The sequence below is a fragment of the Bufo gargarizans genome, unplaced genomic scaffold, assembly GCF_014858855.1.
Source record: "Bufo gargarizans isolate SCDJY-AF-19 unplaced genomic scaffold, ASM1485885v1 original_scaffold_993_pilon, whole genome shotgun sequence".
In the NCBI taxonomy this organism is placed as follows: domain Eukaryota; kingdom Metazoa; phylum Chordata; class Amphibia; order Anura; family Bufonidae; genus Bufo; species Bufo gargarizans.
Window position 1 is genome coordinate 120802 of NW_025334786.1, and position 15680 is coordinate 136481.

At 42.6% G+C, this 15680-nt stretch overlaps 1 protein-coding gene across 2 annotated transcripts in view; it reads right to left on the reverse strand.

The window, feature by feature from the left end:
• Positions 1 to 15680, reverse strand: part of PUSL1 (pseudouridine synthase like 1) — an 88072-nt gene that overhangs the window by 15324 nt on the left and 57068 nt on the right. For both annotated transcript variants that reach the window (XM_044275245.1, XM_044275246.1), the window contains exon 3: positions 10394 to 10581. In XM_044275245.1, coding sequence (XP_044131180.1) covers positions 10394 to 10581 — 188 coding nt within the window. The remainder of the gene's footprint in view (positions 1 to 10393; positions 10582 to 15680) is intronic.

The following is a 15680-nucleotide window of genomic DNA, read 5'->3' on the forward strand; positions in this document are numbered from 1 at the left end:
TGAAAAGAGCCATAACTAACATTGCCATGATAAGGCAATGCTAAGTCTGACCACTTTGAGAAAAGAATGAGGCACAATAATATTAGAATGATTGGGGTACCTGAGAGGGTGGAAGCTCGTGACCCAAGTATATTTTTTTAAAACTGTCTGCTGGAAACTTTTGGAAAGGAGTCACTCGCTCCCCTATTTGCAGTGGAACGTGCTCACCGAGTACCCACGAGGCAGCTACCTCTGGGGAGCCCCCGCGACCTGTCCTGATTCGGATTCTACATTATAGAGAGCGGAACATTATTCTACATAAGGCACATGAAAAAGGGTCTGATTGCTATTAACGGCAATAACATTTTACGGATTTTTCAGCGGAGGGAAGGGCCCAGTATATGGATGTTAAAAAATGCCTATGAGCCCTACAAGTGCCCTATTCCATGTTTTATCCAGCAAGGCTCCGAGTGGCAGCTAAGGGCTCCACACATTTCTTTGACTCACCAGTAGGGTTGAGCGAACCCGAACTTTTTCACTGAAGTTCGGGTTCGGTGTTCGGGTGATTTTATTTTTTTCTATTATAACATGGTTATAACGGAATATAATAGCATTCTTAAGACACAATGCTAAATAAAATGGCCATTGAGGGGTTCACTGTGAAGGTTCTCATTTATCCAGGTCATGGTATATCTGTAAAGAATAAATCAAGGCAACTGGACTTGCTGTTCAAGAAATCTACAGTAAGTTCAGTTGCCTTGATTTATTCTTTACAGATACATTGAGGGGTTAAAAATAATAATAAAAAAAAAAAAAAAAAACTCACCTCATCCATTGGATCACGCAGCCGGTATCCTCTTCTTTCCTCTTTCAGCTGGACCTGCGATGATGTCACCGCCCTGAACGCGGTGACATTATCGCAGGTCCTGATGAATGAAGATAGACCTTTTGCAGGTCCTGCAGAAAGAAGAAAGAAGAGGATACCGGCTGCGTGATCAAGTGGATGAGGGGAGTTTTTTTTTTTAACCCCTCAATGGCCATTTTATTTAGCATTCTGTCTTAAGAATGCTATTATTTCCGTTATAACCATGTTATAATGGAAAATAATAAAGTGAAGTTCAGGTCACCATTGACACAGCCATATTTAATCTTAAGGACCAGGCCATTTTTTGCAAATCTGACCAGTGTCACTTTATGTGGTGATAACGTTAAAACGCTTTGACTTATCCAGGCCATTCTGAGACTGTGTTTTCGTCACATATTGTACTTCATGACACTGGTAAAATGGAGTAAAAAAAAATCATTTTTATTTATAAAAAAAAAAATACAAAATTTGCCAAAAATTTGGAAAAATTAGCAAATTTCCAAGTTTCAATTTCTCTACTTCTATAATACATAGTAATAACTCCAAAAATAGTTATTACTTTACATTCCCCATATGTCTTCTTCATGTTTGGATCATTTTGGGAATGACATTTTAATTTTTTGGGGACGTTACAAGGCTTAGAAGTCGTTACAAATCTTCAGATCTGAAGTCACTTTGTGAGGCTTACATAATAGAAACCACCCAAATATACCCCATTCTAGAAACTACACCCCTTAAGGTATTCAAAACTAATTTTAAAAAGTTTGTTAACTCTTTAGGTGTTCCACAAGAATTAATGGAAAATAGAGATACAATTTCAAAATTTCACTTTTCTGGCAGATTTTCAATTTTAATATTTTTTTTTCCAGTTACAAAGCAAGGGTTAACAGCCAAACCAAACTCAATATTTATGGCTCTGATTCTGTAGTTTACAGAAACACCCCATATGTGGTTGTAAACTGCTGTACGGGCACATGGCAGGGCGCAGAAGGAAAGGAATGCCATATGGTTTTTGGAAGGCAGATTTTGCTGGAGTGTTTTTTTTTTACACCATGTCCAATTTGAAGGCCCCCTAATGCACCCCTAGAGTAGAAACTTCAAAAAAGTTACCCCATTTTAGAAACTACGGGATAGGGTGGCAGTTTTGTTGGTACTATTTTAGGATTATATGATTTTTGGTTGCTCTATATCACACTTTTTGAGAGGCAAGGTAACAAGAAATAGCTGTTTTGGCACAGTTTTTATTTTTTGCTATTTACAACATTCATCTGACAGGTTACATCATGTAGTATTTTTATAGACCAGGTTGTCATTGATGCGACGATACCTAACATGTATACTTTTTTATTTATTTAAGTTTTACACAATGATTTCATTTTTGAAACAAAAAAAATTATGTTTTAGTGTTTCCATAGTCTGAGAGCCATAGTTTTTTCAGTTTTTGGGCGTTTATCTTGGGTAGGGTATGATTTTTGCGGGATAAGATGATTGTTTGATTGGCACTATTTTGGGGTGCGTATGACTTTTTGATCGCTTGCTATTCCATTTTTGTCACCTTACATCACAAAAGGTGTCTTTTTTTAAACCGCTTTTATTTTTATTTTTTTACTGTATTCACCTGAGGGGTTAGGTCATGTAATATTTTTATAGAGCAAGTTATTACGGACGCGGTGATACCTTATGTGTATGCTTTTTTTTATTTATGTAAGTTTTACACAATGATTTCATTTTTGAAACAAAAAAAATAATCATGTTTTAGGGTCTCCATATTCTGAGAGCCATAGTTTTTTCAGTTTTTGGGTGATTATCTTAGGTAGGGTCTCATTTTTTGCGGGATGAGATGACGATTTGATTGGCACTATTTTGGGGCGCATATGACTTTTTGATCGCTTGATATTACACTTTTTGGGGTTAGGTCATGTGACCTAACCCCAAAAATCATCTGAGGGGTTAGGTCATGTGATATGTTTATAGAGCCGGTCGATATGGATGTGGCGATACCTAATATGTATACTTTCTTTTTTTTATTTATGTAAGTTTTACACAATAGCAGCTTTTTTAAAACAAAACAAAAATGTTCTAGTGTCTCCATATTCTGAGCCATAGTTTATTTAGTTTTTTGGGCGATTGTCTCAGGTAGGGGCTCATTTTTTGTGAGATGAGGTGACGGTTAGATTGGTACTATTTTGGTGGGCATACGCCTTTTTGATCGCTTGCTGTTGTACTTTTTGTGATGTAAGGTGACAAAAAAAAATGGTTTATTTAGCACAGTTTTTATTTTTTACGGTGTGCATCTGAGGGGTTAGGTCATGTGATATGTTTATAGAGCCGGTCGATACGGACGTGGCAATACCTAATATGTTAACTTTTTTTTTCCCCCTATTTTTTAGTTTGGGAAAATGACGTTTTTGTTTATTTTTACTTGAAACTTTTCATTTTTTGGGGCAAAACTTTATTTTTCAACTTTTTTTCACTTTATTTTTTGTCCCACTTTGGGACTTCAACTTTTGGTGGTCTAATTCTTTACAATGCATTCCAATACTTCTATATTGGAATGCATTGGGTGTATGAGTAATACTGTGTGTATTACTCATACAGCTTCCAGCCTTTAAGATCCAGGGGGCTGGATCTCACAGGCTCGTCACCGGAAGGCAGCACAGATGCCTAAGGAAGGCATCACGCTGCCTTCCATGCCATCGGGTCCCCCCTACAGCCCCATGGGGACCCGATGGCTCCGCCGCCCGCCGCACCAGGTAAAAGCCGCAATTGACCTGCGGTTTGCGGCGATCGCCGTCACGGGGGGTCACGGGACCCCCCCTACGCATTTAGCCAAGGTGCCTCGGAAATGCGGAGCGGTAATCGGAAATACATAGGACGTACCGGTACGCCCTGTGTCTTTAAGGATCGGGACATCAGGGCGTACTGGTATGCCCTATGTCCTAAACAGGTTAATGGGGTCCGGGGTCAAGTTCGGGTCCCGAACCCGAACTTTGACCTGAAGGTTGGCCAAACACGGCGAACCCGAACTTCCATGGGTTTGCTCATCCCTACTCACCAACAGAGGCAGTGTCTTGGCTAGACAATAATGAGGCCCAGCTACGGCAGGAGGCCCCATGAAGAATGACCCCAACTGGGAAGTCTGGAAAAGGATATCACCTGGAGAGTCAAAGTAAAGAGGACTCCATTTAAGATGTAGATGTTATTTCATGTTAAGTGACGGGATGCCTACTGAATGTTTTCTAAAGTGCGGGGAGAAGTGAGGACGTGAGTGATATTTTTATAACCGTAAGCTAGACCGTATTTTAGGTCTTATACAAGCTCACATCGCCCACGGCTGCTGGGTATACTCTAGTTACGTAGCCCTGATCCACGTGTTACAGTGGGAAATGTGGTTTTGTTTGAAAGTTTTGGGGAACCGCACCATAACCGCACCACTCTTTCTTTCTGATATATTGGGGTATACATCTGCTGGGAAATGATATATGGGGTTGGAAGTCTGTTATCCGGGGACCGCAGATCTTATCTCTGGGTTTTGATGATGGGGGTTAATGTGTTAGCCTGGAACCTGAGGGGCTGTATATTCCTCCTCCATATACGGGAGAGGTATTGAAGCATGTACTAACATTTATGGCTGCGTCGCCGAGCACCCCCACACTTATTGTTGGAGATTTCAACATGGTGCTTGGCCATAACATACATTTCGTGAGGCTGCTACTTCTGAGGAGGTATTGTTGTCAAGTATGGCAAAAGTTCTCCTGGAAACAGCGCTGTGGGACATCTGAAGGGGTTGTAATCCTAATGTTAGACAATTCTCCTGCTATTCTAGTTCCCGTAACACATTGTCTCGAATCGACCTGGCAGTGGGTAATCAACAGATATTGCAGCTTGTCCGTACAGTTGAGTATATGCCCAGAAGTATTTCTGATCGCTCCCCTATCAGGGTCGAGCTAAGCTTGGACCCTAAATCAGCGAGAGGTAGGGGCCTCTGGAAATTAAACCCTTTCTGGCTAACACTACTCCACGACTCCGGGGGTGCACAGGGATTTATGTCACTTAGAATTGGATCTGCATCACGGACGCTGGTTTGGGATACCTTTAAAGCTTTTGTTAGGGGGATGTTTATCAAACATATTCAATGCCACAAGTCTAAAAGTAGGGAACTATTGCCGGTATGTTTCGTTTAGGATTGTGGATGTACCCAATCTGGGTCTCTGTATACTTTTGCACATGAATCATGTGATCTTTGTTTCTGTATAAATGCTAAAGAAAAATCAATAAAAAATTATTTCAATTGTGGCGTTGCCATGAAAAAAAAGAATACTTTAATATTTTCATTTCGCAAATAAGAGCTCCAGTGCTCCGAAGACCTAGACCCTCAGTGCACCTCAACTTTCCGGTGCTCGCCCCACGGCCCTCACAGCAGTAAAGTCCTCATTTGCATAAAGGATAAAAATCTTTTTTTTTTATGGGAAAGCCACAACCGATTTTCCCAAGACAGGTATCATTTTAAGGGGGCATCCACACGACCACATGTATTTTGCAGTCCGTAAAAATAATGGATGATGTCCGTGTGGCATACGGTTTTTTCTTCCCCAGAGTCATCGTAACAATGCCTATTCTTCTCTGCAAAACAGACCACAATAGAACATGTTCTATGTTTTTGTGGGACATACAGATTTTTTGAGGCCCCATTGAAACGTATGGGTCCGCATTAGGGCTAAAATGATTCATGTAATCGAGGCAAAAAAATCCTCGATGCAGTTTTTCTGCATCGAGGATTCGTTTAAATCACATGACCACGGAGCGTGAGCGAGATGAAGCTTCTCACTCACCGCTCCGTGGCCTTCCGTCAGCACCGCGCTGCAGGACCTTGCGTTCACACATAGTCAGCGCGCTGGCTGACACTGTGTGTGACGTCAGGTCCCCAGTGCATGCTGGGATGAAGACGCGTCACCTGCAGACTCCATGTGTCGGCGCACTCTGCACTGAAGGGTAAGTATAAAGTTAGCAGAGGCAGCAGCGGCGGGGGAGGGAATGGTGGCACCTGTGCTTTGGCATGGGGAACTGGGGGCACCTGTGGTTTGGCATGGCCTGGGGGAAATGGGGACACCTGTGGTTTGGCATGTATAAAGTTATTGGCAGGGGGGGAGGGGGCACCTGTGATTTGGCATGTATAAAGTTATTGGGGGAGAGGGGTAAATGGGGGCACCTGTGATTTGGCACATGGAGGGGCTGATCTGGGGCAGTGGGGGACATGATGGATGGCATGAAGGCACTGGGGGAAGTACTGCGGATTGGATGTGGAGCAAAAATATGGTCGTGTAAATGGAGCCTAATCATCAGGATCAACCCTAGCAGGCAGTATGTCTGGTGTAGGAAGGCGCAAGGGTCCGTCATTGACGGAAGGTACGTGTCACCGAGGTTCCTGGCCTCGGTGAGATAAGAACCGGTAACTTTGTGCGTCAGTGGCAGCTAGTGCTCGCTGACATTGTTTTACTTAGTGTGGCTGTAAAGCCAATCCGGGCCGGTTCTTATTGGGAGCAGCCAAAGAGCAGGGTGGGTGGCTGTTCCCCACGTCCAGGCCAGGTTTTGGGCTGGGGTTTAAAAACCCAGCCAGCAGCTCAGCTGGGTGTGGATTACCCTGCATTTGAAAGTTGAGCTGTGGAAACTCTGAGTTTGAGAGCCGCCTTCTGGGAGTCAGGCGCCCTAAAGCCCTGTGGACTGCCAGGTGATTTGTGCGATTCTAGGGATTCTTCCTGAATGAAATTAACACCAGGACCCTGTGTAGTGTCCCACTATGTAAATGTGGGCACTACTCAAAGGTCAATTGGGTCACGTTGTTCTCCACCTCCTGTGGAACATGGTCATTGTATTTTATATGGTATTTTTAATGTGTATTTTCCGGTTATCTCCTGTAACAGGCCTGTTAGGGGTGTAGTTCCTCCTCCTAGGCAGTAGAGGGAGCTAAGGAACCCCCTAGTATATATAGTTAGACCCAGACCGGAAAGAGTCAGTCCAGAAGGGAGTGAAGTTAGCACTTTAGCTGGAGAGGAGCTGAAGATCAGCTTCTAGCATGCAGCTAGATAGCCCAGGTTCCTAGATTGCATCCAGGGGAAGAAGTTGACTCCTGAAGAAACCTAGTTCCTTTAAAAGTATAGTGCAGAGCCACTTTTATCCAGCCAAGTAAAGAACTGGCCATCAAGTGGGCACTCGAGTCTCTCCGCTATTATCTGTTGGGGAGGAAGTTCCGTCTGGTGACCGACCACTCCCCTCTCAAGTGGATGAGCCAGGCCAAAGAAAGAAAAGCCCAGGTCACCAGGTGGTTCTTGTCTCTTCAAAACTTTAAGTTTACAGTAGTACACAGGGCAGGCCGGTTACAGGGAAACGCGGATGCCCTGTCCCGAGTACACTGTCTGGCCTGTGTTCACCCCCTCAGGGTTGAACAAGGGGGGGTATGTAGCAAGGCGCAGGGGTCCGTCATTGACGGAAGGTACGTGTCACCGAGGTTCCTGACCTCGGTGAGATAAGAACCGGTTATTTTGTGCGTCAGCCGCAGCTAGTGCTCGCTGACACTGCTCTACTTAGTGTGGCTGAAAAGCCGATCCGGGCCGGTTCTTATTGGGAGCAGCCAAAGAGCAGGGTGGGTGGCTGTTCCCCACGTCTAGGCAAGGTTTTGGGCTGGGGTTTAAAACCCCAGCCAGCAGCTCAGCTGGGTGTGGATTACCCTGCAATTGAAAGTGGAGCTCTGTGTTTGAGAGCCGTCTGCTGGGAGTCAGGCGCCCTAAAGCCCTGTGGACCGCCAGGTGATTTGTGTGATTCTAGGGACTCTTGCTGTGTGAAATTAACACCAGGACCCTGTGATGCATTTGTTTTTCTTTTCTGCCTTTTTGTGTGAATAAACACTGGACTTTTGTTTTTCAACCGTGGTCTTGCCTCTGTATTGCGTCACTTACCCTGCCTACCAGAGCAAATCCCTACACTGGTTTAGGCCCTATTCACACAACCATATTGTTTGTCGGCATCCAATTCACAGTTTTTCCGGATCGTACAGGGACCCATTCATTTCTATGGATCTGCAGTCCTGCAAAAAAGATAGAACACGTCCAATTCTTGTTCATTTTGTGGACAAAAATAGACATTGTTACAACAGGTCCGCAAAAAAATAAATAAAAAAAACTGATGCAACACGGACATCAGATGTATTTTTGTGGATCCGCGTTTTGTGGACCGTAAAATACATACGGTCGTGTGAATGCACCTTTAATGGGATTGGTCCTGCTGACAGGCGCAGTTTAATAAATATGGCGCTTTTCTCGATTCCCTTAGCCACATCTGTTTAGGAAAAGGCAAACATCTAAAGCACATAATACATTTGCTGACTTCTAGTGGAAGTTTGTTGTTGCTGGCCCTTTAACCGTTAGATACTGGAGAATATTAATGGGTTAACATACCAATGCTTTCAATACACTGTACTCAGATTTCCCAAAAAGCAGGAGTCCCCTAGGCTTATGTACTAGACCTATTCCCTCTCCCCCTCAAGGTAAGAGCAGAACAGCGAGTCCTATATTGCTAATTGGTTACTATGGCAACGCATTGTGTGCGTGAGCGATGCATTACGGACAGGAATGTACAGTTTTCTGTGTTCACGAGCCAGAAATCATTGCCGCTCCATCTCATCTATTAGCAACAGTAAACACGCTGCGCGCTGCCGCTTATCTCTCTTACTGGATTCCTCCCGACTGCCAGCGGCATCTGCCATAGATTTTTAAAGCGCCCTGTCCTCAGCGCCAGCTCATGCCCATATAATTAAAACACAAAACAATTGTTAAAGGGGTTCTGCACTTTTATTTAACTGATGATCTATCCTCTGGATAGATCATCAGCTTCTGATCGTCGGGGGTCCGACACCCAGGACCCCCGCCGATCAGCTGTTTGAGAAGGCAGCGGCGCCGCTGCCTTCTCACTGTTTACCGCCGGGCCGCCCGCCCACTGACGTCATGACTTGTATCAACTAGAGTGGGCGCGGCTAAGCTCCATTCAAGTGAACAGAGCTTAGCCGCGTAAATAGTGAGAAGGCAGCGGCGCTGCTGGAGCGCCGCTGCCTTCTCAAACAGCTGATCGGCGGGGGTCCCGGGTGTCGTACCCCCGCCGATCAGAAGCTGATGATCTATCCAGAGGATAGATCATCAGTTAAATGAAGGTGCAGAACCCCTTTAAGTGAAGCACTTGACTTTCAGCATCCCCGATACCTCTCAACATCTTCTAGGACCATCTTGAGATTGACCACAGGATAACACAAGCCTAGCCGTGGTTAAACCAGTTCCATAATTGCACAGTGATATAGATCAGAAAAATTATGAAAATGTGACCCTCAGTTAAAGGGGAACACCACATTATAGAGACGCATCACAAGAGCACTGTACTTTCTCCAAACAAATGCTCCAGTTGCGAGATATTCCCTTTTCTTCACCATAATGGCGCCCCCTGGTGTTTAGTTTGTATAGTAAAGTGCCTTTCCACCTACTGAGCTGGTTGCACATGCTCAGTTCCACAGTCCTTCAACAGCCACCAGCCGTATTTACTGTTAGAAGCTGTGCCAGTTGCAGGAAGAGAGCTGCAACAGAAAGGGCATGCTCCCTGAAAACAACATGCCCTCTTAGCAAGGGCATACACCCTCAGCTGCAAGTCTTAAGAAAATCTAGCAGAGCAATTATGGCAATGAATGTGGAGATCTCTGGATCCATGTGAGGTACAGGGCTGGTTCTAGCTTTGTTAGAAAGAGAGTGCCATGTCCTATATGATGTCTGATTTTCATTTTTTTACATCAATCATGGGATAACCCCTTAATGTTAATGGAGCTTTGCTTAGAATGCCGGAGCAGTTCCTTATAGAATTGAGGCCTCATCATTCTAGGAATCGGTCACCATCTCAACATCATGATCATCCTAAAAGGCCATTTTTGAATGGATTTCTTAGAACAAGGTTCTGTAGGATAGCAGTATATTTGTGTCTATACAACAGTAATATTACAGGACATCTGTCCTTGTCCATAGGGCAAAGTATAGTACCGTAGTTCTTGTACTTATAGGGGCAATATAATAGTGGTCTACCTATTCTCACTACAGGAGCAGTATTATAACAACTCTATTCCTCTAAAATGGGGGGGGGGGGGGGTAGTTTTACAGTAGTTTTACTCTTCTCTATGGGGGAAGTATTGTAGTAACTATTCATCTATATGGGAGACAGTATTATTGTAATTCTATTCGTCGATATGGGGGCAGTATCAGATTAATTCTATTCATCTATATGAGAGGTATTACTATAATTTAGCTATTTTTCAACATATGGTAGCAGTATTTGTGAAGTTGGCGATATTCTACATACCCTTTGGTTTATAAGGTCAGTGACCGAATAGACTTTCAGGAGAAAAAAAATATTTGTATTCCGATATGCTCTTTATTGTTTCAATCTTTCATATGTTCATTAAAGCAGTATGAGCTGGTTGGGGGTGGAGGAGCAGCACTTTTGCCAAATATTGGTAATACTCACCTGATGGGCTCAGGGTGTAGATGGAAATTCAAAGCTTTTACTAATATGTCTTCAGAGAATGGAGATTTATCTGGGGTCCTTTCAATGTCCACATGCGCAGAATTACAGATTGCATGGACTCCTGAGTCTGTACGGCTGGAGATTGAGAAAGTCACTTTTCCAACTGGCCTGAGCTTCTGTGCTGCCATCTATGGAAATTTTTTTATAATAAAATAAAACTTAAATGATCATAATATAAATGATACAATATTGTACATTTTAGTTTTAAACTAAGTTCATGACAAGACCAATCACATCACCCCCTAGTGGCAGCTTTAAGTTACAACAGTGGTAAAGTTTGGCAAAATTTTAGCACAGCTCCATCTAGTGGCATAGCGCATGATAGCAGCATTTACAATGCAATAAAATAGTTCTAGGTGTAATCCTTAGCTCATCAATTTAATCTACTACTGCCACGGAACTACATAGACATACAATGGCAATAAAAAAAAATGCAGATCTTGTAACCAAATCAAGCTGGGAACCAGAGCGACAGCGAGACACCAACCTCTCCCCTTCTATGTTGTTACAATTCACATGTGTTTTTCATTATTGAAATGTTCATGATGAGGAGGAAACAAGATATTCCCTGAGAAATATATTCTAGTAACTAACAAATTACATTCATATGAATGCCAAACCCTGGTCATCCTGATGCCCATCAGACTACAATACTTGGGCACAGTCCTATTCACGTAATATCATTCTCTGTCATTACATGATTGAAATTATTCTTTACTTATAAGGCCTATGTGGCGACATCTCTGAGCTCGGCAAATCTTCAGTTCATCAGAACTTCTGCTTCTGAATACAGCAGTGTACGGCATGGTTATGGGACCATAGTACGGGACTGTGCATGAGGCCTCAAATTGAATTTACAACACTAACCACTATTTAGCATTTTTCCTATATACATGTAGATCCAGAATTCCGAGAGTGGATTAATTCCTTTATTTTACTGGTCAGAGCTATGTTTTATGATAAAAAAAAAGCTTTAACGTAGTTCTCTGGTTTATATTCAGTTTTTTTTATCTGCCTAGAGCACCCCAAACACTGCATATTTTACCCCATACACTTGTTTTTCATGTCTGCCCTTTACTTCCCTGTTTCTCAGCATCACTGCATCCTGCTTTTTTTTATTTTTATATATATATATATATATATATATATATATATATATATATATATATATATATATATTTTTTTTTTTTTTTTTTTTTTTTTCAAAACAGCCTGAATCACCATAGATTGATTTGTCTCTATTTGGATTACTTAGTTAAAGGGGTTCTCCAGTCACATAATGAATTTTATTTGCCTAGAGTATACCATACACTGAATATTTTGCCCTTTTTTTTGTCAGCACTTTCCTTCCCCTCTTCTTGGCATCACTGCATCCAGGCAGGATGCTTACATACAGAACTTCCTGTTTTCATCAGCTTCCTCTCTTACTGTTTACTAACTGAAACCAACAGTTTTGCTTTGTAATGTTTCACATGGCTTGCTCTGCCTGCAAACTGTTGCATCTGCAGCTGTCATGCCCCCTACACCTCTAGGTGGAGCAAGCTCTGTGAAACATAACAGAGTAAAGCATGCTAGTTTCAGTAGAAAACCCAGCAGGAGGCTGATAAAAACAGGAAGCATGCTTTACTCTGTTATGTTTCACAGAGCTTGCTCCACCTAGAGGTGTAGGGGGCATGACAGCTGCAGATGCAACAGTTTGCAGGCAGCGCAAGCCATGTGAAACATTACAAAGCAAAACTGTTGGTTTCAGTTAGTAAACAGTAAGAGAGGAAGCTGATGAAAACAGGAAGTTCTGTATGTAAGCATCCTGCCTGGATGCAGTGATGCCAAGAAGAGGGGAAGGAAAGTGCTGACAAAAAAAAGGGCAAAATATTCAGTGTATGGTATACTCTAGGCAAATAAAATTCATTATGTGACTGGAGAACCCCTTTAACTAAGTAATCCAAATAGAGACAAATCAATCTATGGTGATTCAGGCTGTTTTGAAAAAAAATAAATAAAAAAAAATAATATATATATATATATATATATATATATATATATATATATATATATATATATATATATTCTCAATTTAGGACAACTATCGATATTTCTCAATTATTTTATATTTAGTTTTTTTCTGGTAATAACTTACGGTACTTTTTTTTTGTTGAATTATAGTTTTTAGGGACACCATCCTGGTGTATACATAGCTTATTGATTAACTTATTATTTTTTGGTATGCGGTAATAGAAGGAGAAAAAAAAAGTGATTCCACTATTGTCTTTTGCACTTAAAATTTACGACGTTCACCAAACTACACAATTAGCATGTCTGTTTTATTGTATGGGTCAGTACGATTACATTGATATCAAATACAGTCATGTCCATAAATATTGGGACATCGCCACAATTCTAACATTTTTGGCTCTATACACCACCACAATTGATTTAAAATGAAACGAAGATGTGCTTTAACTGCAGACTGTCAGCTTAAATTTGAGGGTATTTACATCCAAATCCGGTGAATGGTGTAGGAATTACAACAGTTTGCATATGTGCCTCCCACTTGTTAAGGAACCAAAAGTAATGGGACAATTGGCTTCTCAGCTGTTCCATGGCCAGGTGTGTGTTATTCCCTCATTATCCCAATTACAATGAGCAGATAAATTGTCCAGAGTTCATATCAAGTGTGCTATTTGCATTTGGAATCTGTTGCTGTCAACTCTCAAGATTAGAGCCAAAGAGCTGTCAGTATCAGTGAAGCAAGCCATCATTAGGGTGAAAAAACAAGACAAACCCATCAGAGAGATGGCAAAAACATTAGGCGTGGCCAAAACAACTGTTTGGAAAATTCTTAAAAAGAAGGAACGCACCGGTGAGCTCAGCAACACCAAAAGACCCGGAAGACCACGGAAAACAACTGTGGTGAATGACCGAAGAATTCTTTCCCTGGTGAAAACAGAGTGAATACAGAGGGTTCACCACAAGATGTAAACCATTGGGGAGCCTCAAAAACAGGAAGGCCAGATTAGAGTTTGCCAAACGACATCTAAAAAAGCTTTCACAGTTCTGGAACAACATCCTATGGACAGATGAGACCAAGATCAACTTGTACCAGAGTGATGGGAAGAGAAGAGTATGGAGAAGGAAAGGAACTGCTCATGATCCTAAGCATACCACCTCATCGGTGAAGCATGGTGGTGGTAGTGTCATGGCGTGGGCATGTATGGCTGCCAATGGAACTGGTTCTCTTGTATTTATTGATGATGATGTGACTGCTGGCAAAAGCAGCAGGATGAATTCTGAAGTGTTTCGGGCAATATTATCTGCTCATATTCAGCCGAATGCTTCAGAACTCATGTTCAGACCAGGAGAAACGCCCTGGGCACCTTATCCACATGATTGACAGGTTAGATAAAAGTGTTTTTTATCAAAACGAGCCAGCAGATTTCACATATAACAACACTATTGTAATCACAAGGGCTCCATGGACAGAACAATAGTTTTAAAAGTGGGGGTTAGAAAGTGGTGACAGAGTCCCTTTAATAAGCCTTTTAGCTAGCAGTAGATCCACCAGAGTTATGACGAGGTTTCGGCCTCTACATAACTTCGGCGAATCCACCGCCGGTTCTAAATGTAAAACAGCTTCCTAGCAGCCTGTCACGGTATCTCCCGTGACAGGGGTCAGAAGATCGAAGAGACTGGCTGCACGTGATGTGATCCGACAGCCGCTTTGGTTTCACATGTTTCAGTGTTGTTGCTGGTTATTGTCTCAGGAGTAGCTTAAGTGGTCATTCCAACTCCTCGATTTAGTTTCGTCTCACCCATCATGCTATGTTGATAGCTCCTTCTTGGTTGTTGAAGTGCTGGTGTTTGGTTCTCCACTGAGTTCCTGCTCGTCCGCGTACTTATCGAAGTTAAGGGTCTTATTACTATTTCCAGTTTGTTGTATTCCCATATCTGTTTATATTAGGCCTGAGGGAGTCTCCAGTTCTTTCAGCTGGGAAGGAACAGGTTATATGTTGTCCTGACACTATTTTCAGGGCCCTTTAGGGTGAGATAAGGCTTAGGTTCCTGCGTATGAAAATTCCTACCATCGAGGTCTGTTCATACCGATAGTAGTCAGGGCTCGGATTAGGGATTCACTAGGTGGTGACCATCCCCCATTCTCTAGTTTCCGAGCCTTGACTAGTCCCTTTCCCCTTCCCTCCTGTGTTCAGTGTGGCGTTTACCATCCACACCGCGCTGTGACACTGCTTAAACAATGTGTAGAAAGTGAAATAAGACTGGCTTACTTGCCTTTCCCCTTCCCCACCCACTTTTTAAACCTGGCGTGAGCGGAGAAAAGTTGCAGATTGCACCACAAAGTACCTTTGCACCGCATTCGGCACCAGAAATACGCCTAATATAGAAATATTTCTGGTTAGTAAATGACCCCCATTGTTCCCAAAGGACAATTATCACCTATCCATAGGAGGTGATAAAAGTCTGTTTTCTGCCGAGACCCTCAATCACTAGAATGGGGTCCCAAGTCCCATATTTTTCCTCATTGACTATAGTAAGGAGGAGTTTAAATGGAGCAGTGGTGATGCATGTGCACTGTGGCCCCGTTTAATGTCTACGGGGCTGAAGGATACAGCTGTCATCTGTCCTGTTCCACTCAAACTCCTGATCCTTGCAGATGTGCAGTGAGGAGGAACAGGGGTGTCCCTGGATCCCCTTTCTAGTGATTGGTGGGGGTCTCAGTGATGTGGTCAGACATTTAGTCCTCTTTACTGAGGATGACAAATGTCCTTTGTGGGAAACCCCCTTTAATCTGTGGAGGACCCCGGCAGCAAAAGTTCAATTCCCCAGCAGCGCCTCCACAGGAGAAATGGAGCATTACAAGGTATCCTTTGAAATCCCAGGCTTGACTGAGTGATGCAAAGACATGTCCGGTCCTCCAGAGTGATTGATGTTTTTTGTAGCTGCTCTGCGCTCTGGCTAATAGGAAACCCCCTTTAATTATCTATTTTCTAAACCAGAGAAATTTGCTATAAAACTTTCCTTCCCGGTTACATTACAAGAGATTCTAGTAACGACCTCCGCCTCATACATAACATTCTGTATTATGAATTTATTATACATCGCGTAATATATAGCGCATTACTATAATACATTTCGACAGTCAACCGGTCTGGTTGAGAGGCAGTTAAAGGAACATTTCACGTCTCTGGGCCTGCATTCCTTGCTCTTGTTACAC